We start from the raw sequence: 25,972 nt of genomic DNA on the forward strand, positions 1-25,972 counted from the left end.
CCACCCCAGGGGCGGACAGCCTGGCCGATGGCATCCAGGCACCCGCAGCGCTTGGAGGGCGCAGTCCCGGTGATGCGCTGGGCGCGGAGGCCGCACATCTCTTCCTCCGGCTCCCATATGGAGACGAAGGTGAAAGCCACTGCAGGAACCACGTGGAGAAAATAGATGTGTTTAATACTGGGAAGGGCTATGCAGTGACACAGTTTATATTTCGTCGTGAATCGCTTTTTTCTGATAGGGACCGCTTGGGTTAAAGAGAAGCTTCCGGTAAATGAGAGCCGCGTCCGCGATGCAGCACACCACCGCCAGGAGGCCGAACACCTGGGGACGAGACACAGCGTCACTGCCGCCGCCACCCGAACTCTGTCTCCAAGGGGTCTGCCCACCGGGCCTCCCGTCCTGCTAGGGCACGGGCATTGCTGATACTATGACGGGAAGAGAACTCAGAACCATTTTAATATATTTTATTGTTTTGTTGTTGTTTTTTACAGAGAGGAAAGGAGAGGGACAGAGTTAGAAACATCCATGAGATAGAAACATCGATCAGCTGCCTAATGCATACCCCCCACTGGGTATGTGCCAGTGACCAAGGTACATGCCCTTGACCGGAATCGAACCTGGGACCCTTCAGTCCGCAGGCCGACGCTCTATGCACTGAGCCAAACCGGTTAGGGGCAAGACTATTTTATTCTCCCTAGTTTTCCCAGTGCCTGCTGGGAGAAAGGGAAAATACCATGTAAGTGAGCAGAAGTGCTATTGAAGTGGTGTGGGCCCTGAAATAAAGACTGGTCTGGATCGCTTGACTTGCTCCAGGAATGTACTGCTTCAAGACCTATTGCTGATAATCAGTCATCAGTCAACACGTCTATCTCCAATGGTCCACTCTTTGCCTTTCCTGCTGCAAACGCTACTGGAGAAGGTGTCAAAGTTCACACCATCTCCAAGAGGAAAGGGTGGGGCTAGTAGCTGTGATGAAAACTGGAGAATTGGAGTGATAAGATTACCCTCAAAGGCTTGGCTGTGTTCACTTAAGGGGCAGGACTCTAGGCCGTGGGAAAATAAAATTGAGGTCAAGGGAATGAACTAGAACAGGGGTGGGCAAACTTTTTGACTCGAGGGCCACAATGGGTTCTTAAACTGGACCGGAGGGCCGGAACAAAAGCATGGATGGAGTGTTTGTGTGAACTAATATAAATTCAAAGTAAACATCATTACATAAAAGGGTACAGTCTTTTTTTTTTTTTTTTTTTTTTTTTTTTTTTTTAGTTTTATTCATTTCAAACGGGCCGCATTCGGCCCGTGGGCCGTAGTTTGCCCACAGCTGAACTAGAGCGTGGTCTTCAAGCACGCGGACCGCTATTCGAGAGCTGGTGCCTGGGCTGGAGAGGGGGCACTCCTGCGTGCTATTTGCTCAGCTCCTTCTAAAGGCCTGGAAGTCTGGCTTTCTGGCTCCGGACACCGCTCCACTTCCACCCTGAGGCTAGGAAGCCTCAAGCGTGGCTTCCTAGGTTCTGACCACATGAAGTACCTTCTAGCTATGCTTTCATGACTCTGGTACTCTCCACACATTTCTGGTTCCTCCCCCTGGGAAATCCCCCCGCTCCCCCCACTTTCTCCCTTGATTCCTGGCAAACTTTGATTTCACGGCCCGAAAGTTGTAGCTTCCCCTTTTCTGTGCCCCAAACACTCTGTCGACAGCTCACATACAGCTGTTCACACTTCTGTCTCCTGCATTAGGCTCTAAGTAACTTGAGGAAAGGGCTCATGTTCTAGTCCAGTGCCGTCCCAAAGAAATAAAACGTGTCACCAAGCCCGGCCAGCGTGGCTCGGTGGTTGAGCACCAGCCTATGAACCAGGAGGTCACGGTTCGATTCCTGGTCAGGGCACATGCCCAGGTTGTGGGCTTGATCCTCAGTAGAGGGCATGCAGGAGGCAGACAATCAGTGATTCTCTCTCATCATTGATGTTTCTATCTCCCTCTCCCTTTCTCTCTGGAATCAATTTAAAAAAATAATGAGTGAATGAATGAATGAGTAAGTAAGTGAGTGAAAGTAAATCCTATGCCTGGGTGGCCCCTCTTTCTCCATAGTAGAGGGTAAGATTATCTTTAAAGTCCACTGGGGACATTGCTGTTCCAGCACTGTTTCATTTCTAGAGCAATCCCCATCCCTCATGAAGTTGCTTAGGGCCTAATAAGGGAGAGGAAAAGCCATGGATTCTGACATACATGGCTATCTGAGAGCGATCGGTTCTCCTAAGCGGTCCATTCTATGAAAAGACAAGGAAGTAGGAGGGAGACTTATTTAATAACTTTCTAATTCACTTCTCTAGATCAGAACCTAGAAAAGCCAAATGATTTTGAACCTCCTATAAGAAATCTCAGAAGAGTATCAGATGGGACTGTTTTGACATTTTTTAAATTTTATTTTGGCTTGCTTTCCAGGATAAAGTCTGATTACACTGATTTGTGTCTCATCAGAGTTCAAAATCATTATTTAGTTAATAGGCTTCCTACCACAATTCCCTATCACGAGACATCTATTATATTCCCTCTGAGGAAGGATCTGGACAAGAAATAACTGAGCTCAGAATAGTCTGTCTCACCTCAACAAGTGGTACGATTTTTTAAAAATGTTTTATTTTTTTATATAAATATATTTTCATTGACTTCGGAGAGGAAGGAAGAGGGAGAGAGAGATAGAAACATCAATGATGAGAGAGAATCATTGATTGGCTGCCTCCTGCACGCCCCACACTAGGGATCGAGCCGCAACCTGGGCATGTGCCCTGACTGGGAATCGAACTGTGACCTTCTGGTTCATAGGTCAATGCTCAACCACCGAGCCACACTGGCTGGGCAGTATGTATTTCTATTTTTTTTATTTTTAAAGGGAGAACTATGAAAGTTATTCATGGTGTTTTTGCTTGACATCAAGCTTCTCAAAGCTAAGTATTATAACTGATTCTTGTAGCTTTTCTCGGTCTAGGTTTTCTCAGCCTAGTCTAGCCCTACATATCTATGAGAAATGTGTAGGAGCCTCGTTATTTAGTTAACTTCATTTTTATTGTGACACCGTATTCCTTCAGGGCATATATTCATACAAAAAAATATTAAGCCACTGGGTGCTGTAAGACCTGGGAGGACCAAGGATGTATACAGTATAGCATTCTGTTCCTGTATCTGTTTTTTAAATAAATTGAATTCTGACCAAACCTAAAGGAAGAAACCAGAAAGGCCTCCACTTACCCCTCCAAGGACCGTATATTTCGTGGTTTCTGGTATCAGTGCCAACACAGATATGATTATCATGAATATTGCTGCTACCAGTGAGTTGAGAATATCCTGAAAACGCAGAATAGAAAGGTCAGCTTTGCATGAAGATTGCGCGGGCGCGCGCGCGCACACACACACACACACACACACACAGTAGGAAAAAAGAAGGAGCTCCCCAAAGATAGACATAGTTCCATTTTATTAAACAAATTTTTTTAGTGTTTATCTGTTTAGAAAATCAAAATGCTACAGTAAAATGACACCTATATTGTGTTTGGTCTACAAGGACGTCTAGTCGTCCGCTTAACCTAGAATACACCAATCATTGGTTTACTTAACAGGCTTATTTATTTTTTACTTAAACGTAGTTGGAGGGAAACTCCTCTGGGTAGGAGTAGACGACCTAACAAGTGGGAGGTTTAAGGGAGAAAGGTGCATTGGGAAGTCAGGATGCTCAGTTGTAACAATGTGAGAAGTGTGAAGTGGTCGACACTGTAAACCAAACCACTTGGTAATGTTACTGAAATGCAGTTCATAAAACTAAAAGCAGTGCATACTTAGGAGAAATTTCTTTCTTTTTTTTTTTAATATTTTATTGATTTTTTACAGAGAGGAAGGGAGAGAGATAGTTAGAAACATCGATCAGCTGCCTCCTGCACACCCCCTACTGTGGATGTGCCCGCAACCCTGGTACATGCCCTTGACCGGAATCGAACCTGGGACCTTTCAGTCCGCAGGCCGAGGCTCTATCCACTGAGCCAAACCGGTTTCAGCAGGAGAAATTTCTTAATTTTCAGGAAGAAACTCCCACACATCTGTATACAATGGTTGGCCAATTATGCTCTCATTTCTGATGAGGTAGCTCATTCATGATTTCTTGAAAGGTAGCTCATTCATGACTTCTGAACTGTGGCTTTATGGGGCTGCAGCTTACATTTGGAATGGAGGCTAGTGTGGGAAAGGTAAGTCATCTCTATTCTGGAATCACTTATGTATGCGTACAGGTAAGTAGAGACAGGAAGGAATTAACACAGAAATACCAAACTTCAAAACCCTGGTAGCTCAAAAAAGTAGTGATTCCAAAGAAAACAGGAAAGAAAGAGGGTCAGTGGGGACAGGTCAAGATGAGATGTACTTAGGAAGAAAACACTTCTCGTTTGCAGGAGATACGAAGACTGCCTGCCCCAGGTCAGTGTCCCAGGTCAGCACCCCTTGGTGCCGGACACCTTGTTCTGCTTCAAGGCAATTGACCAGGCAGCCCTGCTTCCTGGAGTGACTTGGGTATGTGTGTAGGAAAGGCTTTGGATGAAAAGGCGTTAGTGATCTAGATTCTGCAGAGAACCACAGGAAAAAGAAGGGTGCACCTACCCGGGAACATGGGTCTCCCTTGGGTCCTCTCTGATCTCTCTCTGGCCACTCCTTTTTCTCACCCCATATGTTGGTATTTCCCAGTTTTACCTTCAGCTTCCTCTACACTCTCAGAGCCATTGAGGCCAGTCCCCGAGCTTATTTCTATCCCAAGGGAATGTGATGACTCTCAAAGCCGCAGCTCTAACTCCTCTCTCCTAAGCTTCAGATCTGTCCTAAATGTTTCCATCCGAATATCCCACACGCAATGAAAACCTAGTATTTTTCCAACTGAACTCACCACCTACCACTCTCCTTGATCCTTCCTCAAACCTAATCTTCCTCCTAGACTGCCTATCTCATTTTCCTCTTAAGATAGTTATTCAAAGGGCAGGCATCCTTGGTTCTCCTTTGTTACTCAGTCATCTCTCTTGGTTATCTCTCAGGCCTGCCTCTAGTTTTGTTCCATTTCAAGCCATTATGGATCCTGTCGCCATCTCCTAAAATGTAAGCTGATCATGTCACTCTGCTACCTGATCTTTCTTTAAATTTTTTTTTAATTGATTTCAGAGAGGAAGGAAGAGGGAGAGAGAGATAGAAACGTCAGTGATGAGAGAGAATCATTGATTAGCCGCCTCCTGCACACGCCCTACTAGGGATGGAGCCTGCAACCTGGGCATGTGCCCTGACTGGGACTTGAACTGTGACCTCCTGGTTCATAGGTCAATGCTCAACCGCTGAGCAAAACCGGCCGGGCTGATACCTAATCTTTCAAAAGCTTCCACCGGCCTTTGGGTTAAAACCCAGGGCATACAAAACCTTGTGTGCTCTGACCTCCTACTGCCTCCCAAGCCTCTACTCTTGCCCCCTCTCTTCTTTCCAACTCCATACTCCAGCCATTCAGAGCTACCTGCAGGTCTTTGAGGGCCATGCTCTTTCTCTCCCCCTTCCCCCTCCTGACATACATGGGTCCCTCTAGCTGGAAAGCTCTTCCATCCCCATATCAGTCTGCTAACGACTTTTCATCCTTCAGCCCTCAGCTCAGGCCTGTTATGATTGGTCCCCTTCCCTGGCTGGGTGCCTCTACACCCTCCTGGGTGCACATCTGTCACAGCACCTGTCACACTGAATTGCTCATCCACCTTTCTTCCTGGAAACACTGAAAGTTTCTCAGGTACAAGATTTGTGTTTTGTCTTATTAAAGAACCCATCACAGAACCTGGGATGAGCAGATACTGAACATTTGGTGACTAAATGAATTCGTTAGAGCAAGAGCAGAGAGGAATCTGGGTAACATAATGGAGTACTAACTTAGTTGACCATATAGCACCATTTTGAAAAGATTACAGTATCAGCAAAGTGTGATCCTCAGAGATTTAGAGACCACTTTCAGTAAGCTACCCATAGTCCACTCTCCCCCTCAGTGCATTCTGTTAAATGTAGGGCTCCAAGTTTGTTACCTGTAAGAAGCTCCAGAGAATTATTAGTTTGGAGAAAAATGCTAAAATGTGTTAAGTTTTAATAACCCTGGAAAAGCAGAGTATGAAGAGCAACTAGTCCAGCTTTTCGAGCACAAGATTAAAAGGATGTGGATCAAGTTCATCATCTCCTTGAGGAAATCCTTGGGATCAGTTAGCTTAGGCCTTTCTGCCACTAGATGATGGTATGTACCCTGAGGACCAACTGATGAAGGCTTTTCATCTCTTCTCCTACCTAGACCTCCCTTGAGATAGGTCCAGCTCTATAGTGTGGCTGAAGGAGGCGTTTGGAGGGATGCTGGGAAGGTCCTAGCTAATTCCAAGCTTCACCCTTTTGGGATTTCTCAGCTTGTAATTAGCCTGAAATGATCATCATTGGCCTTAGAAGGTGGTTTCAGAAGGTACCACTTGAAGGCATGCTTCTGGTTTGAGAATAGCTCTCACATCCTCTTTTTTAAACAGGGGTTATCAGCCTGGAGATCGCTTCAGGAGGAGGAGACAGGTGCAGCAGGGTCTTAGGAGGGAGACCTCTGCAGATAGGATGCTGGGGAGAAGACTTGAGGGAGGAGACAGAGTTGAAGTCATTCATTTTCTCCTAGACCAGCGGTTCTCAACCTGTGGGTCACGACCCTTTGGGGGTCGAATGACTTTCACAGGGGTCACCTAAGACCATCGGAAAACACACATATAATTACATATTGTTTTTGTGATTAATCACTATGCTTTAATTATGTTCAATTTGTAACAATGAAAATACATCCTGCATATCAGATATTTACATGACGATTCATCACAGTAGCAAAATTACAGTGATGAAGTAGGAACGAAAATAATTTTATGGTTGGGGGTCACCACAACATGAGGAACTGTATTAAAGGGTCTCGGCATTAGGAAGGTTGAGAGCCACTGTCCTAGAACCAGCTTAGAGTACAGACTGCAGGACCAGACACACCTTAACTAATACCTTCAACACGCCTATTTTGACAGTGTATAGAACTATGTGGGCACTCCACTGGGCAGTTATTCGTAATGTTACAAATGTGGCAGATGAAATCCATATGCTGCTAAATAAGGCTCTACAAGATGCGTTAATGACTGCAGACTTTTAAAATAAGATAATTTTGTGCTTTATTGAGCCTCCCAAATTATTTTGATTTTCCATTTAGTGACCAGGGATGTGTAAGATATAGATACTGTGTATTTGCCTCCATCTCTACCCGCCCTCCATTTTAAATGCAGCATGCATTTAAAAGGAAGATAAAGATTAAGAATGTTCTCAGACTTAACCATGACCTTTAATTTAAATGTTTTGAAAAGATTTACACTTAGGTGAATTCTCCTGACAGAAGGGTCAGCCACATCTCCTTTGGACGGAGTTCAGAGGGGAATTTATGTGCTGTGACTACCCTGGCTCCCTGAGATTCTCCCCCAGGGACAATACAGGGCACCTCAGCACCGGGGAGTGTTTCTCCTTCCTACGTGTATCAGAGATTCCTTACAGGCTTAAGAAAACGAAAGAAGAGAGCTTATTAAAATGTCTCACGAGGGCAGGAAAAAGTAGTTAATTGTAACGATGAAACTGAACACTTACAAGCAAAGGCCAAAATAGAAAGGTAATGATTCGATCAAGTCTGAGCATATATAAAATTATGAAAAACAAAGTAATGGTGACTTCAAATCCAGTGATGACAATGTATGGTTCAGGGGCCTGTGTGAGGATGAAAAGGGTCATAGACGCCGCAGTTAGGGCCTGCAAGGAAAAAACACACAGAAACGGTTTGTCAGTGATTATTGGACACAGGCGCAAGCTCTTAAAAATGATCATTTCTAAAATACCCAAATAAACCAGTTTCTGCCAAACACACATCTAAAAGGCACGACTGAAACGCATGGGTGTGGGCATACGGCAGAAACCATTTATCTAGCTATTCACAACATTCACGATAGCGACTCACCAAGTGCTCATCTGTGCCTGTTACCTTTGCTTTCTGGGAATGTACTACCTTCCCGAGTGGCCATTTATTTATTTATTTTTTAAAATATATTTTATTGATTTTTTACAGAGAGGAAAGGAGAGAGACAGAGAGTTAGAAACATCGATCAGCTGCCTCCTGCACATCTCCTACTGGGGATACGCCCGCAACCCAAGTACATGCCCTTGACCGGAATCGAACCTGGGACCTTTCAGTCGGACGCCCTATCCACTGAGCCAAACCGGTTTCGGCCAAGTAGCCATTTAATTTGGGGAACTTCCCCAACATAAAATTCTTCCTCATCGTAAGCAGAACTGCTTCCCTGTAGTCACTTTGAACTATTTCCACCCCTTCTCCTATAAGGTCACTGCTTTAAAATTAATTTTTTTCCCTGCCCCCTTTTTCTTGAACTCCTTCAGCCCAGGCTCCTATGGCAGTTTCCACTTCTCTAACTGGCCGGATCACCTTCCTCCCCCTGAGGATTCATTCTCTCCGAGTGTCTGTTCAGAACTGACCGCTGTGCTCCCGGAGGCCCCCACCCTCCAGGCTCCGGGCTGAATGAGCCCTGAGCTCGGTCACATCAAACTTCTGACCGACAGGAAAGAAGCACAGCATCCCCCATTACCTTGCTGGCTTCCGAGTGGTGCAAGCGCAGCTGCCTCACCTGGTAGCCTGGGGACCTGGCTTGGGGTCCGAGCGCAGGCCATCCAGGTAAGTAGGCTGCCTTTGCTTTATGAGTGTGCAAAGACAGCGCCTTATCGCTCTCCTTCCCGCTGGGATGCCTCGCCCCTAGGGCGGCCTTGATAGAAACAAGGCTGGAAGAGAAGACGGGGCATTCTACTTCCTACGTGACACCCATCACTGCCCCTGAGCACCTTGCACGCCGCCCTCCACCCCGCAGCCGGCGCTCACCAGCCGCAGCTTCTTCACAAAGCCTTTCACGCTACAGCAGAAAGGGCGATGCTCCATGGCGCCCAGCAGCAGCCCTGGCCCTTCAGCCCCCTCCACCGGGCCTCCTGCGGGGGCCGCAACGGCAGCAGCCGCCTCGCACCCCCCCCGCCCCCCGCCCCTCCAGGCTAGGGGTCCCCTTCCCGCTCTCACGTGCGTGCACGTGTCTGCACGGCCCGCGCTAGTGCGCATGCGCCCTAGCCGGTTCTCCCTGGCAAGCTGCATTCTTGCAAAGTGCCAGTCCCCCGCGAGCTCGCGAGCACCGCCCCGCCCTGCCAGGTACCAGTGGCAACTGCTTTCCAGCTCTCCCCAGTAATTTCCCTGTCAGAAAGCGCTCCCTGAGGGAATGGTGGGGAGGGGAGGGAGGGGAGGGTCCAGGAATGTTTGTCCTGCCACCCCATACTCTGGACATCTCAAATGCCATCGTCTGGAGCAGCCACCATCACCCTCTCCTCATAGCATTTATCATTACCTGATATTGTAGATATTTTTTAAAATATATTTTGATTGCTTTCAGAGAGGAAGGGAGGGAGACAGAAACATCAGTGATGAGAGGGAATCATTCATCGGCTGCCTGCTGCCTGCACTACATGGGACCGACCCTGGCTGGTGTGGCTCAGTGGTTGAGCATAGACCTATGAACCAGGAGGCCCCGGTTAGGTTCTGGGCTTAATAATATAAATTGCCCAAAAGCAGGGACCTCCCAGTCCGCTCCTCTCCCTGCAGGATCCCCAGGGTCTGGCATATGGTAGATACAGAATTTGTGTTGTCTGAAGGCCTGGCCTGGGCTCCCTACCCTGTCCTCGCGCCCAGGGCATCACTATCTGGTATGTGAGCTTGTTTGCTCTGTATGTTTTTATTTTGGCCGCTCACACACTGGTGCTTGTTCTTCCATAGAACCGCCTGTCGCCCTGCAGACACTCAGTTCAATGTGTGTTTTCCACTAGTGCTCCTAGGAAGCCATCGCTCCACCATCACCGAGCCTTTCTTTTTAGGGATGTGAAGTAGTGTGGCTCCTTTGATGTGACTTAAGTTCTGTCCTGGATAACTTGGCCGTCGCCCCCATCCATTCAGACCTCTTTGGGTCCTGCCCATCTCAGCTTTAGTCCATCTCGTTCAGTCAAATCCGATCAGCCTGTAATCACAACAGCCTCATGTCAAATCACAATAGTTTTGAACTTCGCCTTGAAGTCTGTGTATGTGCCAGGTCTGTGGCAGATATTACAGGAAGCACCAGGTGGGCTTGCGGCTGGCTGGAAACAGATGTCGAGGCTGAGTGAGCCCTCTCACAAATGACTTCCTTTTCTCTGTCCGCCGGGTGACTTCCAGCACCTTGCCCTCCTGGGAGAGGTGGGAAACCCCTCCACCCAAGCCCTGGAGCGGCACGCACAGGCACTGCTCCTTACCAACAGCCTGGGCTGCAGGGCCTGGGCCTCGTCCACCTCACACCTGGGCTGATTTTTTGCTACCTGACTATGGATGGGTTTTACAGGCTTCCTCCCCACCCCTTAGTTGTCTGTCCAACGTTGCTTGTGCCTTTGTTAAAAGATAAACTGAGGCATAGTAAAAAATTTATTTGAGCAAAAATCGATTTGAATCAGGCAGCATCCAGTGTAGCAGATAGGAGCTCTGGAAAGCTGTTCAAAATGGAAGACTTTTATAAGCAGAAGGGAGCAGGAACAAGGACGTTATACTAGGCAAAAAAGGTGGCTGGTTATTGTAGGCTACTTTCTTTTAGGGGATAGCAGGGGTCTTTCCTGGCAGATGCCATTTCCAGGAGAGCTGGAACTATAATTAAGCTAGGTCTTGGTTTGGAGATGTGGGCTTAGCATAAGAGACTCCATTTGGGGCCTGTTGTCTTGCTCTTGTCTTATTGACATACTAGAGGCCTGGTGCACGAATCTGTGCACAGGTGGGGTCTGGCCAGCCCACCCTGATCTGCAGATTGGGTTGGCCGGGGGGAGGGGCTGCTGGCAGTTGGCGGCCAGCTCTGCCCGCTGGTCGAACTCCAGGTCCAGGGGACAACTTGAATATTAGCCTTTTATTATATGGGATAATATCTTATTCATTTCAGGTGTACATAATAGTGACTGGATATTTAAATATATTATGAAATGATCCCCATGGTAATTCTGGTTGCCATATTATTGATGGCATTACCATATTATTGACTGCATTCCCAATGCTGTACATTACATACCCATGACTTGTTTATGTTATAATATGAAGTTTGTACCTCTTAATCCCCTTTACCTATTTCATCTGCCCTTCAACTCCTTCCTGCTCTGATAAACCACCAGTCTGTTTCTGTTCTGTTTGTTCATTTATTTTATATTCCACCTATAAGTGAACTCATATATTTGTCTTTCTGTGTCCAACTTACTTCACTTAGCATAATATCCTCTAGGTCCATCTATGTTCATACAAATGGCAAGATTTGATTCTCATTTTATGGCTGAGTAATATTCAGTTGTGTGTATGTGTGTGTGTGTGTGTGTATAAAATCTTTGTCCATTCATTTATCGATAGGCACTTAGGTTGCGTCCATATCTTGGCTATTGTAAATAATGCTGCAATGAACATAGGGGTCATATACCTTCTTGAATTAGTGTTTTTGTTTTCTTCATGTAAATATCCAGAAGTCGATTGCTGGATGATAGAGTTCTATTTTAATTTTTTTGAGGAACCTCCTTGCTGTTTTCCATAATGGCTGCACCGTATTACATCCCCACCAGTAATGTACAAGGGTTTCCTTTTCTCTACATCCTCACCAACACTTGTTATTTGTTGTGTTTTTGATAATAGTCCATTCTGACAGGTGTGAGGTGGTATCTCATTGTGGTTTTGACGTGCATTTCCCTAGTATTGAAGAGACTGTCTTTCCCCATTTTATATTCTTGCCTTCTTTGTCATAGATTAATTGACCACATATGCGTGGGTTTATTTCTGGGCTCTCTATTCTATTCCATTGATCTATGTGTCTGTTTTCATGCCAGCACCATACTGTTTTGATTACCATAGCTTTGTAGTATAGTTTGAAATCAGGGAGTTTTGTTCTTTCTCTAGATTGCTTTGGCTAGTCAGAGTTTTTTGCAGTTCAATACAAATTTTAGGACTCTTTGTTGTTGTCTTGTGTTTTTGTGTGTGTGTGTGTGTGTGTTTTTTTTTTTTAAAAAAACCACTTTCCTGAGGGATCTAGTGCATTTACAATCCAGACTGGCCATGTCAGAGTTCAGAGGAGAGAGTGCTGGCTGTGAAGCAGCACAGCTAGGCTTGCATCCCACCTCCACTCCATGATGAATGCTTCTGGTCATGTAAACAAGTTGCCTAAGTTTCTGAGGATCAGCTCAGCTGGGAAAATGGGAGTGACCACATCCATCTGCCCGATTCTTGGCAAGAATAACCGACGCGGTGCGTGTGTGCCACGTGCCCAGCTGGAACAGGCGCTGTTAACCACTCAGTCGCTGGTGTTAACTGAGGCTTGCCAAGCCCTGGGCTCCTCTGCCAGCGCCCACTTAGCCGGAAGGCTTTCTGTCTGCAGACGGCAAACTCCTCGCCTGGAATGATCGTCGCCGTCGGAGGCGGGGGAAATGGGACGGGGTCCCTTTAAGGGCCGAGCCGGCGCGGGTGGGGCTGCGCGCAGCAGCTGACTCCGCACCGGAAGGAAGCGCTGGCCTCCGGATCCGTCCGCCCGCCCGGCCGGCCATGCTCCTGCGGCCGCTGCGCAGCTGGGCCTCCCGGGCGCTGCGCCGGGAGGGGCCCGGGAGCCCCGCCTGGAGACCGGGGCTGCGGGGGGCGCAGCGCCGGGCCTGGCCTCGGGGTAACGCGTCTCTGGGTACCACGCCTTCGCGCTCAGCGGTGTCCGCCCCACTCCCCTCCCTCGGCTCGCGGGACCTACCTGAACCCCAAACCCCCAGTTGGAGGCGCGGGGGTTCACTCCCGGAGGCGGCGGGAAGGGGCGGGGCAGCCCCTGGCACGCGCCCCAGACGCCAGCCGGCTGCGAGCGGATGCGATGGGACCGGGGGGCTCGGGGCTTTCTCTTGTTCGGAGTTGGGGAGCCCCCTAAAGGGCAGGAGGAACCCCACTCCCCATGGCGGAGGCTGCTCCTGGCCCCAGTCCACCTCCTGGGCCGATTCCTCTGGCCGCGGGGGAGGCGGAGGCTGGGAGCTGCGGACAGACAGCCCCCCACGAGTGGAGACCCTCCCCCTCGAAAGCAGGGGGCGCTGCTAGCAGCCGGTCCCTCGTCCCTGGGCTCGGGCTGTTGGGTGGCACCGCAGAACCACCTGTGAGCGGGTGGGGTGGGCGGCGAGGCCAGCCCTGGGCCTAGAAGAGAAACCCGAGTCCTGGGCAGGAAACCTATGGCCACGGCCAACTCTTTTTGTTTTTTTTTAAGCTGTCTAAGGCACTTTATTTTTTTAATTTTTTTATTAAATTATTACATATGTGTCCTTATCCCCACATTACCCCCCATCTCCCACGGCCAACTCTTACCTGTGCGTGCGAGTGGGGCCCGCTCTGCGTTCTCACTTATTGGGCACCAGCTTGTGGTGATCAGAGAGATGAAATGTGTGCAAAATGGAAAGTCAGATATAACCAAGTGAAAAAGCCGGCTCTGTTGGGGCCCCGGTGGCAGTGGCACACAGGTGGACAGGTGCAGTGGGTCTGCCTCTGTGCAGCCACGGAGGCCCCGGGTGTCGCTGGAAAGCATTTTTAGGTCAGGGAGCAAGCGTAAACAGCTCTGTTCTTGTGGTGGTTTAGCTAGTTAGGATGAAGAAGAGAATCATTGAAAATGCGCTTCAATACAGATTTCCTTTCTTTTGTAGATAAAGAAAATGAGAAAGAGAAAAAGACCGTGGTAAGTCCCTCTTTTATGTGCACTCTCCATGTACATAATTCATTTGGAGGAGGGGAATGAAGGGATAGTGTAAAAACAGAAATACCAGAGGATCTCCAGGGATAGGAGGGAGGTCTGTCTCCATCCCTGGGCCTCAGACTCCCTCCCCAGCTTACACGATGAAATATTAGTCACCCATTCAGAATCGTGTTTTTGAAAAAATATTTAATGACCTGGAAAGGTACTCATTATGTAAGAGATGAAAAGAAAAACACCAGGGATAGAAATCTATGAAGTAGGAATCAAATGAAATAACATATACACTTTCCATTGGAAAAAAACCCAGAAAGAAGTATTGCAAACTGTTGCAGAAAGTGTCAGTCTGGTTAAGGGAAAATTGGGGAGTGTTAACAGTGAGTTTGAATGAGAGGGGGAGAGAATTTGCGGGGTAAGGAGTCTTCCCAGAGTTATTTGACTTAAATTAAACAGGGTTCCTTAAAAACACACACACACACACACAAAACCCCCCACAGCAACACAGCTTTAGTGAGTTTAATTTACATACCCCCAAATTCACCCATTTTAAGTGTACAATTCAGTGAATTTTAGTAGGTTTACAGAGTTGTGCAACATTACCACAGTCCAATTTTAGAATATTTCTATCCCTAGGAAAAGAAACGTCCTGCCCATTCGTAGTCACTTCCCCAGCCTCAGGCAACCACTAATCTACTTCCTCTCTGTGGATTTGCTTTTCTGAACATCTGTCTATATAAAAGGCCAATATGCTGAGTGTCCGACCATCTGACTGGTCGCTATGATGCGCACTGACCACCAGGGGGCAGACGCTCAATGCAGGAGCTGCTGAGCTGCAGTGCCTTGGCAGTGGCATTTCTCGGGTGATGCACCCTGAAACCAGAGAGGAGGGAGCCTGATTCCTTGTGGGTCCCTGTGATTCCACCTTTGGCTGTGGGTTATGTTGTTGCTGGGGCACTGTGGGCCCGAATCTGGTTTACTGCACACCCTGTTTGCATTCCACACCCTGTATGGTAGTAACGTAGCAGAGTGCCCTCTCGCACTTGGGGACCCCTCGGGGGGGAGGGGTGGGCAATGTCGGAAAGCCAGTTTTGGGCCCGATCCCTGCAGGCCAGGCGGAGGGACCCCACCTGTTGCCAGAGAGACCCTGCTCACTCCGCAGACGCTGGGGAGGGACTGAGAGAGGTTGGCTCCAGGGTGTGTCCGGCCCGTCTTGCCCAGTCCCGCCCTACTGGCCATCTTCAAATTAATTTCCTTTCAGTGTGCATGAATCCGTGCACCAGTTCACTAGTTTCTGATAAAAGGGAATCATACAGCATTCAGTCTTTTGTGTCCAGCTCCTCTCACTTAGCTTGTGTTGAGGCACATCCACGTTGTAGCATGCATCAGTACTTCATTCCTTTTTATTGCCAAATAGTATTCGATTGTGTGGATGTACCACACTTTACCTACCAGTTGTTGGACATTTGGGCAAGTTTCCTTTTTACTGCCTATTTCTCAGGGTCTTTTGGTTCCGGCGGGGGCTTCGAAGCCGTAGCCTGAGCCTGTTTGGTTCTGATAAAACATCGGAATGGCCGTTATCTCTGGAATCACGAGTGATTTTTTATTTTCTCCTTTTGGGTCTCAGTATTTCATACTGCAGGAATGCTTAGCTTCTATTCAGGAAAGATTAAATGTTGTTATTGAAAAATTAGGCTAGGTGGTGCATTGCAGTGGTTAATTGTAACCACAGGAAGTTGAACTTTGACAAGGAACATGTAAACTTTGGCACATGACAGAGAGGTGGGCCAGGCTGGCCACATCCTCCCCCAGCATGGCAAACGTCTTTTCTTGTAATCTCTTTTAATCTCCTGTTACTTCCATCTTCACACTCACTGTGCGCCGTGTGGGTGCTGGGGCTGGCTCCTGAGTCCACAGTGCTTGGCACAAACTAGGCCTTCAGTGAGCAGTTGAAAGACTCAAAGATGAGAAATGTGTGTAGAAAATAATCCAGGTCTGAAGCATGCTGAAATGCTGGGGTGTTCATCTCTCAGTAGTGGAGTGTAGACGGTATTTTCTCCTTTATGAAGTTTTTCTGTTTTCTTCAATGGGCATGCTCTCCTCCTGTAGTACTTTTAGATACTACTTTTAAGAAAAATGAAAGACTTCCTTTGCTTGGTTCCTCTTTCTTTCTCGGTGACAGGGGAACTTTGTGGGTTTCTTCATGCCTTGCTTGCTCTGTCATTAATCGAAGGCCTTAGATTTACCAACTTTTAGGATTTCATGGTGGGAGTTAGAACAAGTATTTTTAGAAGAAGGTTTCATCTGAACAACATGTTCTTTGTAGAAAGAAACAATGTCTGTATAGAGTGATGTTTAGTTGAGCTCTTTTTAAATATTTAGGAAGAAGAAAAGTTTCCTTTAAAGAACAACAAGCACCCTAACCGGTTTGGCTCAGTGGATAGAGCCTCGGTCTGTGGACTCAAGGGTCGCAGGTTTGATTCCGGCCAAGGGCAAGTACCTTGGTTGCGGGCACATACCCAGTAGGTAGTGTGCAGGAGGCAGCTGATCGATGTTTCTCTCTCATCGATGTTTCTAACTCTCTATCCCTCTCCCTTCCTCTCTGTAAAAAAAAATCAATAAAATATATTAAAAAAAATAAATAAAGAACAACAAGCTCTGGCTGGTGTGCTCAGTGGTTAGAGCGTCAGCCTGTGCAGCAAAGGGCTGTGGATTGGATTCCCAGTCAATGGCACATCCCTGGGTTGCAGGTTCAATCCCTGGCCCCGGTTGGGGGTGCATGCGAGAGGCAGCCAAATGATGTGTTTCTCTCACATTGATGTTTTTCTCTCCCTTCCACTCTCTCTAAAAATCCATGGAAAAAATATCCTCCATTAACAAACAAAAGAAAAAGCACAATGAAAAATCAAGTCCACTAGTCCCCTAATGGAATCGCTCTTTTGTGCACTCCTTTGGGTTCATTTTATGGTTTCCCGTTCCAAAGGAGGGAGCTGGCAGGGAGCTGGGATTGGAGGGTGGCCTGGCATCTGAGGGAAGTGTCATTACCCAGCTCTCTTGGGTACTTTTTAGAATCACGGCAGGGGGAAACCTTTGCTGACTGACAGCATTTACAGGAGGTGGGGCATAACTTTTATGTCGGGTGTGACTGAGACTCCACTGGGGTCATGAGAAGGGGTCCGCCAGGCCTGGGTGTGAGTTCCAGCTCTTTCCCCTGCACGGCCGGGGACCCTGTGCAAGTCACTGACATGGTCCACATTTCTCTGGGTGCCTCCAGCCGAGTGTAAAGGTCATTGTGCAGCAGGATGGGTCCTTCACTGGCTGTGCCCCCGGGATGCTCTCAAGGGCCAGTGTGTCTTCTTTCGTAGGCGGGACTTCCTGTTTCCTCTTGTGACCTGCGGGAACCAGAGGCCCCAGCTGCACCCGCCTGCCAGTCCCTGACTGAGCACGTGTTCCTGCACGAAGCAGCCAGTTAGGCTCTAGAGAACACATACATACTTTCTAATCCCAAAGCCATCAGGGGTTAAGAAGGCAGCACATTTAGGCCTAAAATCTAATAGTCTGAGGGGTTGAGCTGGGGAAGGGCTGAGCTAGGGTAGCAGGGGGCAAGTTGTGTATGGTCCAGGGGTTGACATAAGGGCGGGTCTGTCCTGGAGGGCAGTGGTCTGGTGGGAGCCTGCCCCAGAAGGGGAGGCTCAGTTTCTTCATTACTAACAGCAGGGGCCTCGGGGGTTTCCTGCGGAGGGAGTTTTATGTACGCATTGAAGTCTTGCGCTAAACCAATTAGGCTGTTTACCTGAGCCCCTCTGTAGAAATTCTTCCCAATATTCCCCCAGGGGCTTGATTTCTGGTTCTAACATGCATTTGTCTTTTGCCAGATCTGTGTTGAGGGCAATATAGCCAGCGGGAAGACGACGTGCCTGGAGTTCTTCGCCAACACAACAGACATCGAGGTACGGCCTCCCCAGCAGGTTCCCGAGCTTGACGGAGTCATTCACGGGGGGGGGGGGTGTGGACCAGCCCTGCCCAGTAGAAATACAATGCAAGCCACAAACGCAAGCCACATGTAGAATGTAAACTTCCTAATAGCCTTGCTAAAAAAAAACCCAAAAGGAATATTTTATTTAACATTATGTATTCCAGATGTTATCACTCCAACAGGTAATCAGTATAAAAATCATTAATGAGCTATTTTGCATTCTGTCTTTCATACTAAGTCTTTGAAGTCTGGAATGTATTTTATATTTCCAGCATATCTCAATTTGAACTAGTCCCATTCCAACTTTTTCTTTTTTAAATGTGTTTTTATTGATTTTTAGAGAGAGGAAGGGAGAGGGATAGAAGGATAGAAACATCAATAGAGGAGCATCATCGATCGGCTGCCTCCTGCACGCCCCCTACTGGGGACTGAGCCTCAACCTGGGCGTGTGCTCTGACCAGGAATCGAACCAGTGACCTCTTGGTTCTTGGGTTGATGCTCAACTGCTGAGCCACACCGGCTGGACCCATTCCAACTTTTTAATAGCTACATTGGCTCATGGCCACAGCATTGGACAGTGCAGAGACAGAGCTCCGCACAGTCTGGTTAGGAAGAGCTTACATGTGAAAGAAGGCAGACTATTGAGCGTGGCTGGGATGTTACAGTGTACGCCTGAGCATGCAGGGGGTACCACCATGCATAGCCAGCTAACACAATTTATAGTTTATTTACAGCCCAGTCACTAAGAATAATCTCTACACCAAGACCCTGACCTGACACGACCCTTTTTCCTTGTAGATTTTAGTGGTGTGATCTTCTGTGTATGGCTTTTTTTTTTTTTTTTTTTCCGCAGACCCTATAATTTTTAAACTTTAGGGTCATTTGCTTTCCTTCTTTCCTTTTCTGTTTTTACTTCTATTAAAACAGGGTTTGCCCAGCCTGTGTGGCTCAGTGATTGGGCGTTGACCTATGAAGAAACAAGATTCTTAGCTGTCAGTGTGCTCAGTGCAGAGATCAGAGGGAGGAAATGGAGGCAGAGCAAGTGGCCAAGGTCCCGGGGGAGTTCCCAAGCTGGAAGCTGGGCTTCGATTTGCAGCCAGAGCGCCTGAAGTAGCTTCTCTCTGGGCTTCTCTCGCCTCTGCCAGCCGGACACGCCGGCAGTGAGGGCTGGGATGGAGCACACAGGAGGGATTGAGAGAACCTCCCTGGCCCTTCCGGAGCTCCAAGGCAGCCAAAGGTGCCATGTGCCTACCCTGGTGTGCAGGGATGGATAGTGTTGTCTCGAGCCATTTCTGGAAGTCACGTGAGGAAGCCATGTTTAGATGGAGTTATGGCCTCGCACAGAAGGTTGCTCAACTATTTTAGCTCAACCTGGATGCCCACACCTTCATTTTCTCCCTCCCCTCCACCACAACACTTACCCGCTTTCATTTCACAGAGCTCAGCTCAGAGGAGCGGCAGCCCTTTGATGTTTCCTTTCCCTGCAGGTGATTCCGGAGCCTGTGCACAAGTGGAGAAATGTCCGTGGCCACAATCCTCTGGTGAGTGTGTTGTTTCCGTGTGAACCACCAGCTTCCGCCCCCTGCCCAGGCAATCACCACGCTCTTAGCTGGGCTGGGGGCGGAGAAGGAGGAGACAAATGGAAAGTGGCCGTGGCCGCATGTAGGTGTTCTGAGGTCAGGGATCTTGGAGACTGGGCTGGGCAGGTGCAGAGCCCAGCGACCTCCTGTCAGTGATCCCAGACGATCTCAGGTGTCAGCCTTGGTTACCGGGGTGTCTGCCTCCTGCTGCTCCTTCTCCTCCCACCCTCTCCTGGAAGAAACCCATTAGAAACCAGGTTCCCTCAGGCCTGGCCTCCCCAGGACCCATCCTCTCTAAGTAACCAGTTTCCTTGGTAAACCTCTGATTTGGAGTGGCGCTTGGCAATGCCCCAGGGGCTGCCTCAGGCTCACCCTGCGGCTTCCTGTCTGCTTTCCCAAGGGTGGACCTAGCAAGCAGGGGCTCTAGTGTGCTTGTGCCCCTGGTTCTCCTTCCGCCTTCTGGAGGCTCTGCTCTGGCTGCGTGCACGTGAAGGCTGGAGTCTTGTCCTGTAAGAGGTCTGGGAGCCTGCCCCCTGACGTAGGGATGACCCCCTTCTTTATTCAGGCAAGGAAACTAACTGAAATGCATTGCCAAGGTGTCACACTGGTAAATGATAGACCTAGGTTTGAACCTGGGACTAGAGGGAGTCTGCCTCTAGGGTCCCCTCATTTCTAGCAACACAGTGGACTCTCCTGGTGTGGTTCTTAGACTCTTGAGTTCCACTGGGGCAGGGATTGTGTCTAATTTGGCTCCCTGTTGTTTGCTAGAACATAGCAGACTGCTGAGCACTTAGTAGGTGCTTGTTCTGTTATTCATTCAACTGCTAGTTGTTGCCTGCGCCTGCTCTCCTGGCCCTAATATTCTGGTCTGGGAGGCGGAAGACAGTTACATGTATGATATGACAGGTAGTGATTGGAGCTGTGAAGAAATCTAAAGCAGGTAAAAGGATATTATTTAAATAAGGCAGAAACTCTCAGAGCCTTTGAATAAAGAATCCCAGAGACAGGAACGGACTTTCACCTCTGTGCATGTGGGAGGAGACAGCATGCCAGTCTTTCTCTCTGGGCCTCACAGAAAAGCCTCAGAGACATTCTCATTTTCTAGGAAACCGGGAGGGTCCAGGGCTGGGTTACTGAGACAGCTAGAGTTGCAGGCTTGAGGGATTATGGTGCTATTTCCTAGGGCACAGTCCCAGGCTCAGAGCTCGGAGCATCCTTGGTTCAAAGAGCATTTCAAGTGACAGTTTTGTAATAACAAATATAACAGAATTAGATATTTTTGCATAAGTTTCCACTCCGGGGGGCAGGCCAAGATTGGTAGTTTAGTGAGAAGCCTCAGTCCATCACTATCTGAGTTGGCTTTCTAATGTAGAAGGTAGAGGGAGTGCTTCTCCCAACCTCTGAGATTTTCTTTTACCCAAAGTTAGGAGCCTGTAGTGTTCTTTCTTTTTTATTTAAAAATAGATTTTTATTGATTTGAGAGAGGAAGAGAGGGAGAGAGAGAGAGAGAGAGAGAGATCAATGATGAGAGAGAATGATTGATTGGCCGCCTCCTGCATGCCCCCTACTGGGGATCAAGCTTGCAACCTAGCCATGTGTCCTGACCGGGGAACCAAACGGTGATCTGGTTCATAGAAGCCTGCAGTTCTGAATACAGAGATGGAGTTTTATTAGTTAACGCCAAGGAATAAAATAAAAAACGTGGAAGAGTAAGACTATTAGTAAGTGGCATATGCAGCATGAAGTGTTTTGCATCTACAGCAGAAGAGTGTGATGGGGTGGGGCTTCCGTTTCACACGGGAGAGCTGGGGACGGGAGAGCTGGGGACGGCGTCTCTGCTTAGGTGACATTTGAGCAGAGACCTAAATAGAGTGGGGGAGTGAGCAGTGCACATGCCTGGAGGAAGTGCCTTCAGACAGGGCATGGCAGGTGCGGAGGCCCCGAGGTAGGAATGTGCTCGGTATCCGGGTGACACTAGGGAGGCCCGTGTGCTCGGAAGTTCCTGAGCCAGAGGAAGAATGGTAGGAGACGCGAGAAGAGGGAAGTGGTTGTCGGGGGGCACTGTGGGCCTTGGTGAGGGCTTCAGGTTTCATTCGGAATTCAGTGGGAAGCCCCTGGAAGGTTCTGAGCAGGGGATGACGAGACCTGGTTTAGGTTTAAGAAGCTCGCGTTGGCTGCTGGATGGAGAACAGACTCCAGGAGCTCAATGAACATTGTTGAGTGACTGAATGGATGTTCCCTGGGGACCTTCTATAGGCTCCCGTTACTGCTGTTGCTGGGCTGTCTTACAGGTACTCCAGTGTCTATCTCTGTCCACTCTGGGTTTATGTCTGGCCCCACTTCAGCCCACGTAGGTATTACGGGAGGGCTATCGGTGACCAGAATGACCACAGTCCCATAGATAGAGCACGTTGAGGTAAGTTGCTGTGTTCTCCTTTCTGCAGGGTCTGATGTACCGTGATGCCTGTCGATGGGGCCTCACGCTGCAGACATACGTGCAGCTCACCATGCTGGACCAGCGCACTTGTCCGCAGGTACCTTCAGACGCTTGGGTTCAGCCTTCGTAACATTGTCTTCCGATGAGGGCTCTGTGACTGCCAGGAAGGGGCCCTCGCAAGGAGGCCTCACTCCTGGGCCTTCAGCGCTGCTCAGCCTTCTCTGTCTTGGGCTGAGGTCTCTGTTCTGCAGCTCTCTGAGGCCCTGCACCCCCCCGCCCCGCCCCCTGCCCCAGCAGCCTCAGCTAGTCAAGAAGTTGCTATGACACCACTGTGAGCCTGAGTCTTCATGACCCAACCATGACTGGGCTCACCACCGTTTAACTCAGTTCCTCTCAAAGTGTGGCCCTGGACCAGGACTTGTTAGAAAGGCACATTTTCTGGCCCCATCCTGGACCTGTTAAATGAGAAATTCTGGAGATGAGGCCCAGCAATCTGTGTTTTGTCAAGCTCCCCGGGTGATTTTAATGCACGCTGTGTTTGTTTGCATGTTTGAGAACCTCTCTCTAAACTTCACAGTTCTTGAGAGAAAAAAAATCTGATTGGCTCAGCTAGGGTCAGGGGCCCAGCCCCGGTCCAATCAGGTGTTGGGAAAGTCATGGAGCACAAATCGCTCCTTGGGCCTCTTCCATCAGCGGGAATGTGAATAGGGCAGAGTCTCTTAGGAGAAAGGCTGGCTGGGGAGATCCCGACTGGCACCTGTGGTTCAGAACTGCAAGTGCAACCTAAAAGGCTGGCCGTGGGGGCTCTCCAAGAAGTGACCCCCACACCAGGTTTTCTCCCATCCTGACCCTACTAGCTCCCGCCTGTCTCCGGCACCCCCTTACCCCCCTCCCCCATCGCCCGCCCCTACCCTAAAAAAAAAAAAGAAGTGATCCCCACAGCCAGTTACACTGATGCAGCCACTTGGGTGATTTGATCAAGGGTTGGGCACTTGCAACCATAGCTGTCAATCTACAAATCCGTGTAGATAATGAGCAGAGCAATTTGAATTTCTATCCCCCCAAATGTCTGTCTAAATGATGCGATTAGAGGATCTGAGGTTGGCACTTTGCTCTGTGCTCACCCTACTTTTCCTGAGCGGGAAGTCACTTGCAAACCTGAAAAGTATCTATCATACCTGAGTATAACGGGACATCCCATGGAGGAGACCCATAAGATGAACAGAAAGAGAGATGGATGTGTGGGGAGCTAGCAGAAGATGGGTAGTGGAGAGTGATGAGGAAGGAGAGAATGGGAAAATAGAAGGGAAGACGGTGGACAGGTAGATGCACAGGGAGAGAGGGTTAGGAAATTCCTGGGCCATGGTTTTGAATCTTACCCAGACCTGCTGGCTCAGGTCCCATGGGTGCTGTGGATGCATGCGTACCATGCTGAGTGACAGCAGTGTTTGCCCACTTGGCATCCAGGGTAAGGGCCCTTCCTGCTTCCCTGTGGGGCACTGTGGACAAAGGGAAGGGTCATCTGTGGACAGTGTGAGCAACCTGCACAGATGGGCGGAGTCAGGGCGCCCTCCTTCCTGCTGGGCACTGTCCTTCCCTGTGTCCAAAGGCTGCAGTGGCCTCCACACAGCCTGAGAAAAGGGGAGCAGTTGGCAGGGCTCGCAGCCTGTGGGGCTCCAGAAAGCCAGACCCTGAAGCACTGATGGCAGAGTCCCCCAGTGTCACCTGGGCCCTCTCTGGGCCCTGCCTCAGGCAGTCAGATGCCTCTGCGTAAGCAAAGGCACCCTGTTTAGGTCCGTGGTTATCACCACAGTTTGCACTCGACACCGCTTTGCTGAGCAGCACTTCCCTAAACCCACCCTCCTGCGAGGCTCTCCACTCCTGTGCAGGAGGCTGCTGCTGACGAGCTCTGGCCCCAGCACTGCTGCTCTGGCCACCGAGCTTCCGGGTCTGGGGAGGGTGCAGGCTGAGGGAGGAGCACAGCTGGGCCTGTGTGAGCTTCTCGATTCTTGTATTCAGCATAGAGCACAGTCAGGGAGCACAGGCATGCTTCAAGCCTTCCTGACCTCCTCCTCTTTGCCTGCCTTAGTGAATCACTTTTTTGTTTTATTTTAGACGTCACCTGTACGGTTAATGGAGCGGTCGATTCACAGCGCAAGATACATTTTTGTAGAAAACCTGTATAGAAGGTATCATAGTTTGCACTGTTGATATTGTATTAATTTGTTCAAAATGAAATTGGAACTTGTTTACCCAAATGACAGATGTTGAGTACCTACTGTGTTGTATCAGCTATCTATTGCCGTAGTAATGCTGTGTAACAAACAACCTCAAAACCTCAGTGGCAGGCAGCTGTCTACACTGACTGCTCAGTCATGTAGGGTTGTCGGCCAGGCGGCTCTGCTGACCTTGGCTGGACTCCCTGATATGTCTGGGGAATGGCTGGTCTAGGATAGCCCTGGGAAGGGTGAGGAGGTGACTCATCTCTCTTTCTCTTGCCTCTCGTCCTCCTCCTGGGACCAGCAGGCTAGCCTGGGCACTCACTCCTCATGTGATGGCAGAAGGCAGCAGCGCCAGCTGAGATGCATGATTGCTTTTCCAGGCCTCAGCTTCACATTTGCTAACATCCCGTTGGTCAAAGCTGGTCACACAGCTGACCCAGTCTGAGAGATGGGGGGCCTTTCTGGGTTATGTGGCCAAGTGGGAGGATATAGGGAGGTGAAGATTTGGAGCGCCCAGAACAGTCAGTCCAGCACAGTGTGCATGTTATTTGTGGGGAAGGTAGGGAAAGGCTGTAGTGTTTAATCTTTTTGGGCTGCTTTCCTGCCCTGGTAGTTTTATACGCATTTATTCCCCACTGCCCCTCCCAGGAAGCCTGGCATCTGTGATTAGAATTTCCTGGGGACAAAGAACCATGGGAGAAATGTACAGTGTCCTTATTTCTGTTCTTGGAATCTTATGTTTTCAAGCTCATACGGCCCCCAGAGGGCATGGATTCCCCTGCAGACCTTGTTGGAACCTCAATCAAGACCAGTTCTGGTCTCACTTGATGAAGCCAGAGGCTGTGGGTCAGGGTGTGGGCTCAAGTGCTCCAGGGGCTGCTGGGAGCTCCGTGCGCTGTGGCGGGCCAGGCCACCCACCACTCTGGTTCCAGGGAGGTGTGAGAAGGTTGTGCTCCTCAAGCCCTTCCCCTGAGTCCTCAGAGGGCAGAGGAAAGATCACGCAGGCCGCCAGCTCCCCACTTGTCCTCCCAGCCCCTGTGGCCCCAAGCAGGCTGCTAACAAACCGGACATTTCTGTGACATTTCCTCTTTACGTTAGAAAGTCATTGGATTTTGCCTTCTAGCCCATAACATGCTCTTCGGTGTGTATCTGTGACAAACATCCTGCTTAGCATGTGGCTGGAGTTCCCCCACCTTTAGCCTCACACTCCAGAGTCCCCAAGTCCGGGAGGCAGAGGACGAGGGCGCAGCGCTGAGAAGCACGTTCCCAGTGCCGGGACTCACTTGGGAACTGGGCCAGCTTATCTGTCTTCCCAGTGGCCAGGGGCGGAGCAGGGACCCTGGGCAGGAGCTGCGTTATCGTCTTCACCTGTCCTCCCCCTGGGCACCCTCCAAACCGCCCTGTTTGGCAGATCAGGAGTTGAGATGGGATTGGAGAGCAGTGCTCCTTCCTGATTGGCTGGGGGAGCTGTCATGCACCTGCTGTGAGAGGCAGCAGCGATGAGGAAGTGTGTGTGGGGGGGGTATCTAGACTCCTCTTGTTAATACGGCCAGAAGCATTGGGCCAATTGGAGCCCCCAAAGTGCTGGGTCAGGGGAGCCAGGCCTTACAGTCGGCATTGCCCATAGATCACTGTGCCTCAGGTCAACATGCAGGTGCTGTTTCCTCGCCCAGGGTGAGGCCCGAGAGCCGTGCAGCCACCATCCTGCTGGTTGGGGTCACACTTGGAGGGGTAGGGCCTCAGAGGAACCGGCAGCCAGGTGGCCTTCAAGGAACCCTTGTCCCCACGCTTGGCCCTTTTCCTCCGGAGTTTTGTCCCTGGGGCTGCCTCTTGGCCTTTAGTCCTGAAAGCGGAGAAAGGCGTTGGGGGG

General features: G+C 49.4%; 2 protein-coding genes across 5 annotated transcripts in view; one reads left to right on the forward strand and one right to left on the reverse strand.

Moving 5' to 3' along the window:
- Positions 1 to 25,972, forward strand: part of TK2 (thymidine kinase 2) — a 60,883-nt gene that overhangs the window by 26,952 nt on the left and 7,959 nt on the right. Inside the window, exons 1-6 of one of the 4 annotated variants that reach the window (XM_059667856.1) lie at positions 12,552 to 12,601; positions 13,844 to 13,875; positions 17,763 to 17,837; positions 19,351 to 19,404; positions 21,888 to 21,977; positions 23,996 to 24,069. In XM_059667856.1, the coding sequence (XP_059523839.1) occupies positions 12,583 to 12,601; positions 13,844 to 13,875; positions 17,763 to 17,837; positions 19,351 to 19,404; positions 21,888 to 21,977; positions 23,996 to 24,069 (344 nt within the window). In that variant the 5' untranslated portion in view covers positions 12,552 to 12,582. Of the gene's footprint in view, positions 1 to 12,551; positions 12,602 to 12,666; positions 12,856 to 13,843; positions 13,876 to 17,762; positions 17,838 to 19,350; positions 19,405 to 21,887; positions 21,978 to 23,995; positions 24,070 to 25,972 lie in introns of those variants that run through there. The other 3 variants (XM_059667853.1, XM_059667854.1, XM_059667855.1) reach the window with 3 other exon arrangements.
- LOC132217507 (chemokine-like factor) lies at positions 176 to 9,041 on the reverse strand. The gene is made up of 2 exons (XM_059667852.1): positions 8,985 to 9,041; positions 176 to 321 (listed from the first exon to the last, which is right to left on the reverse strand). Exons 1-2 carry the CDS (start codon positions 9,039 to 9,041, stop codon positions 205 to 207), a joined length of 174 nt encoding a protein of 57 aa, XP_059523835.1. The 3' UTR covers positions 176 to 204.

Source organism: Myotis daubentonii, chromosome 15 (genome assembly GCF_963259705.1).
Source record: "Myotis daubentonii chromosome 15, mMyoDau2.1, whole genome shotgun sequence".
NCBI lineage: Eukaryota > Metazoa > Chordata > Mammalia > Chiroptera > Vespertilionidae > Myotis > Myotis daubentonii.

What these genes read in the sequence shown, in the direction of transcription:
- LOC132217507 (XM_059667852.1), bottom strand. Translation starts at nt 9,041, where the DNA reads ATGGAGCATCGCCCTTTCTGCTGTAGCGTGAAAGGCTTTGTGAAGAAG. An exon ending in TTGTGAAGAAGCTGCGGCTG is followed by an intron (nt 322 to 8,984) that starts GTGAGCGCCGGC and finishes TCTCGTCCCCAG; the next exon opens with GTGTTCGGCCTCCTGGCGGT.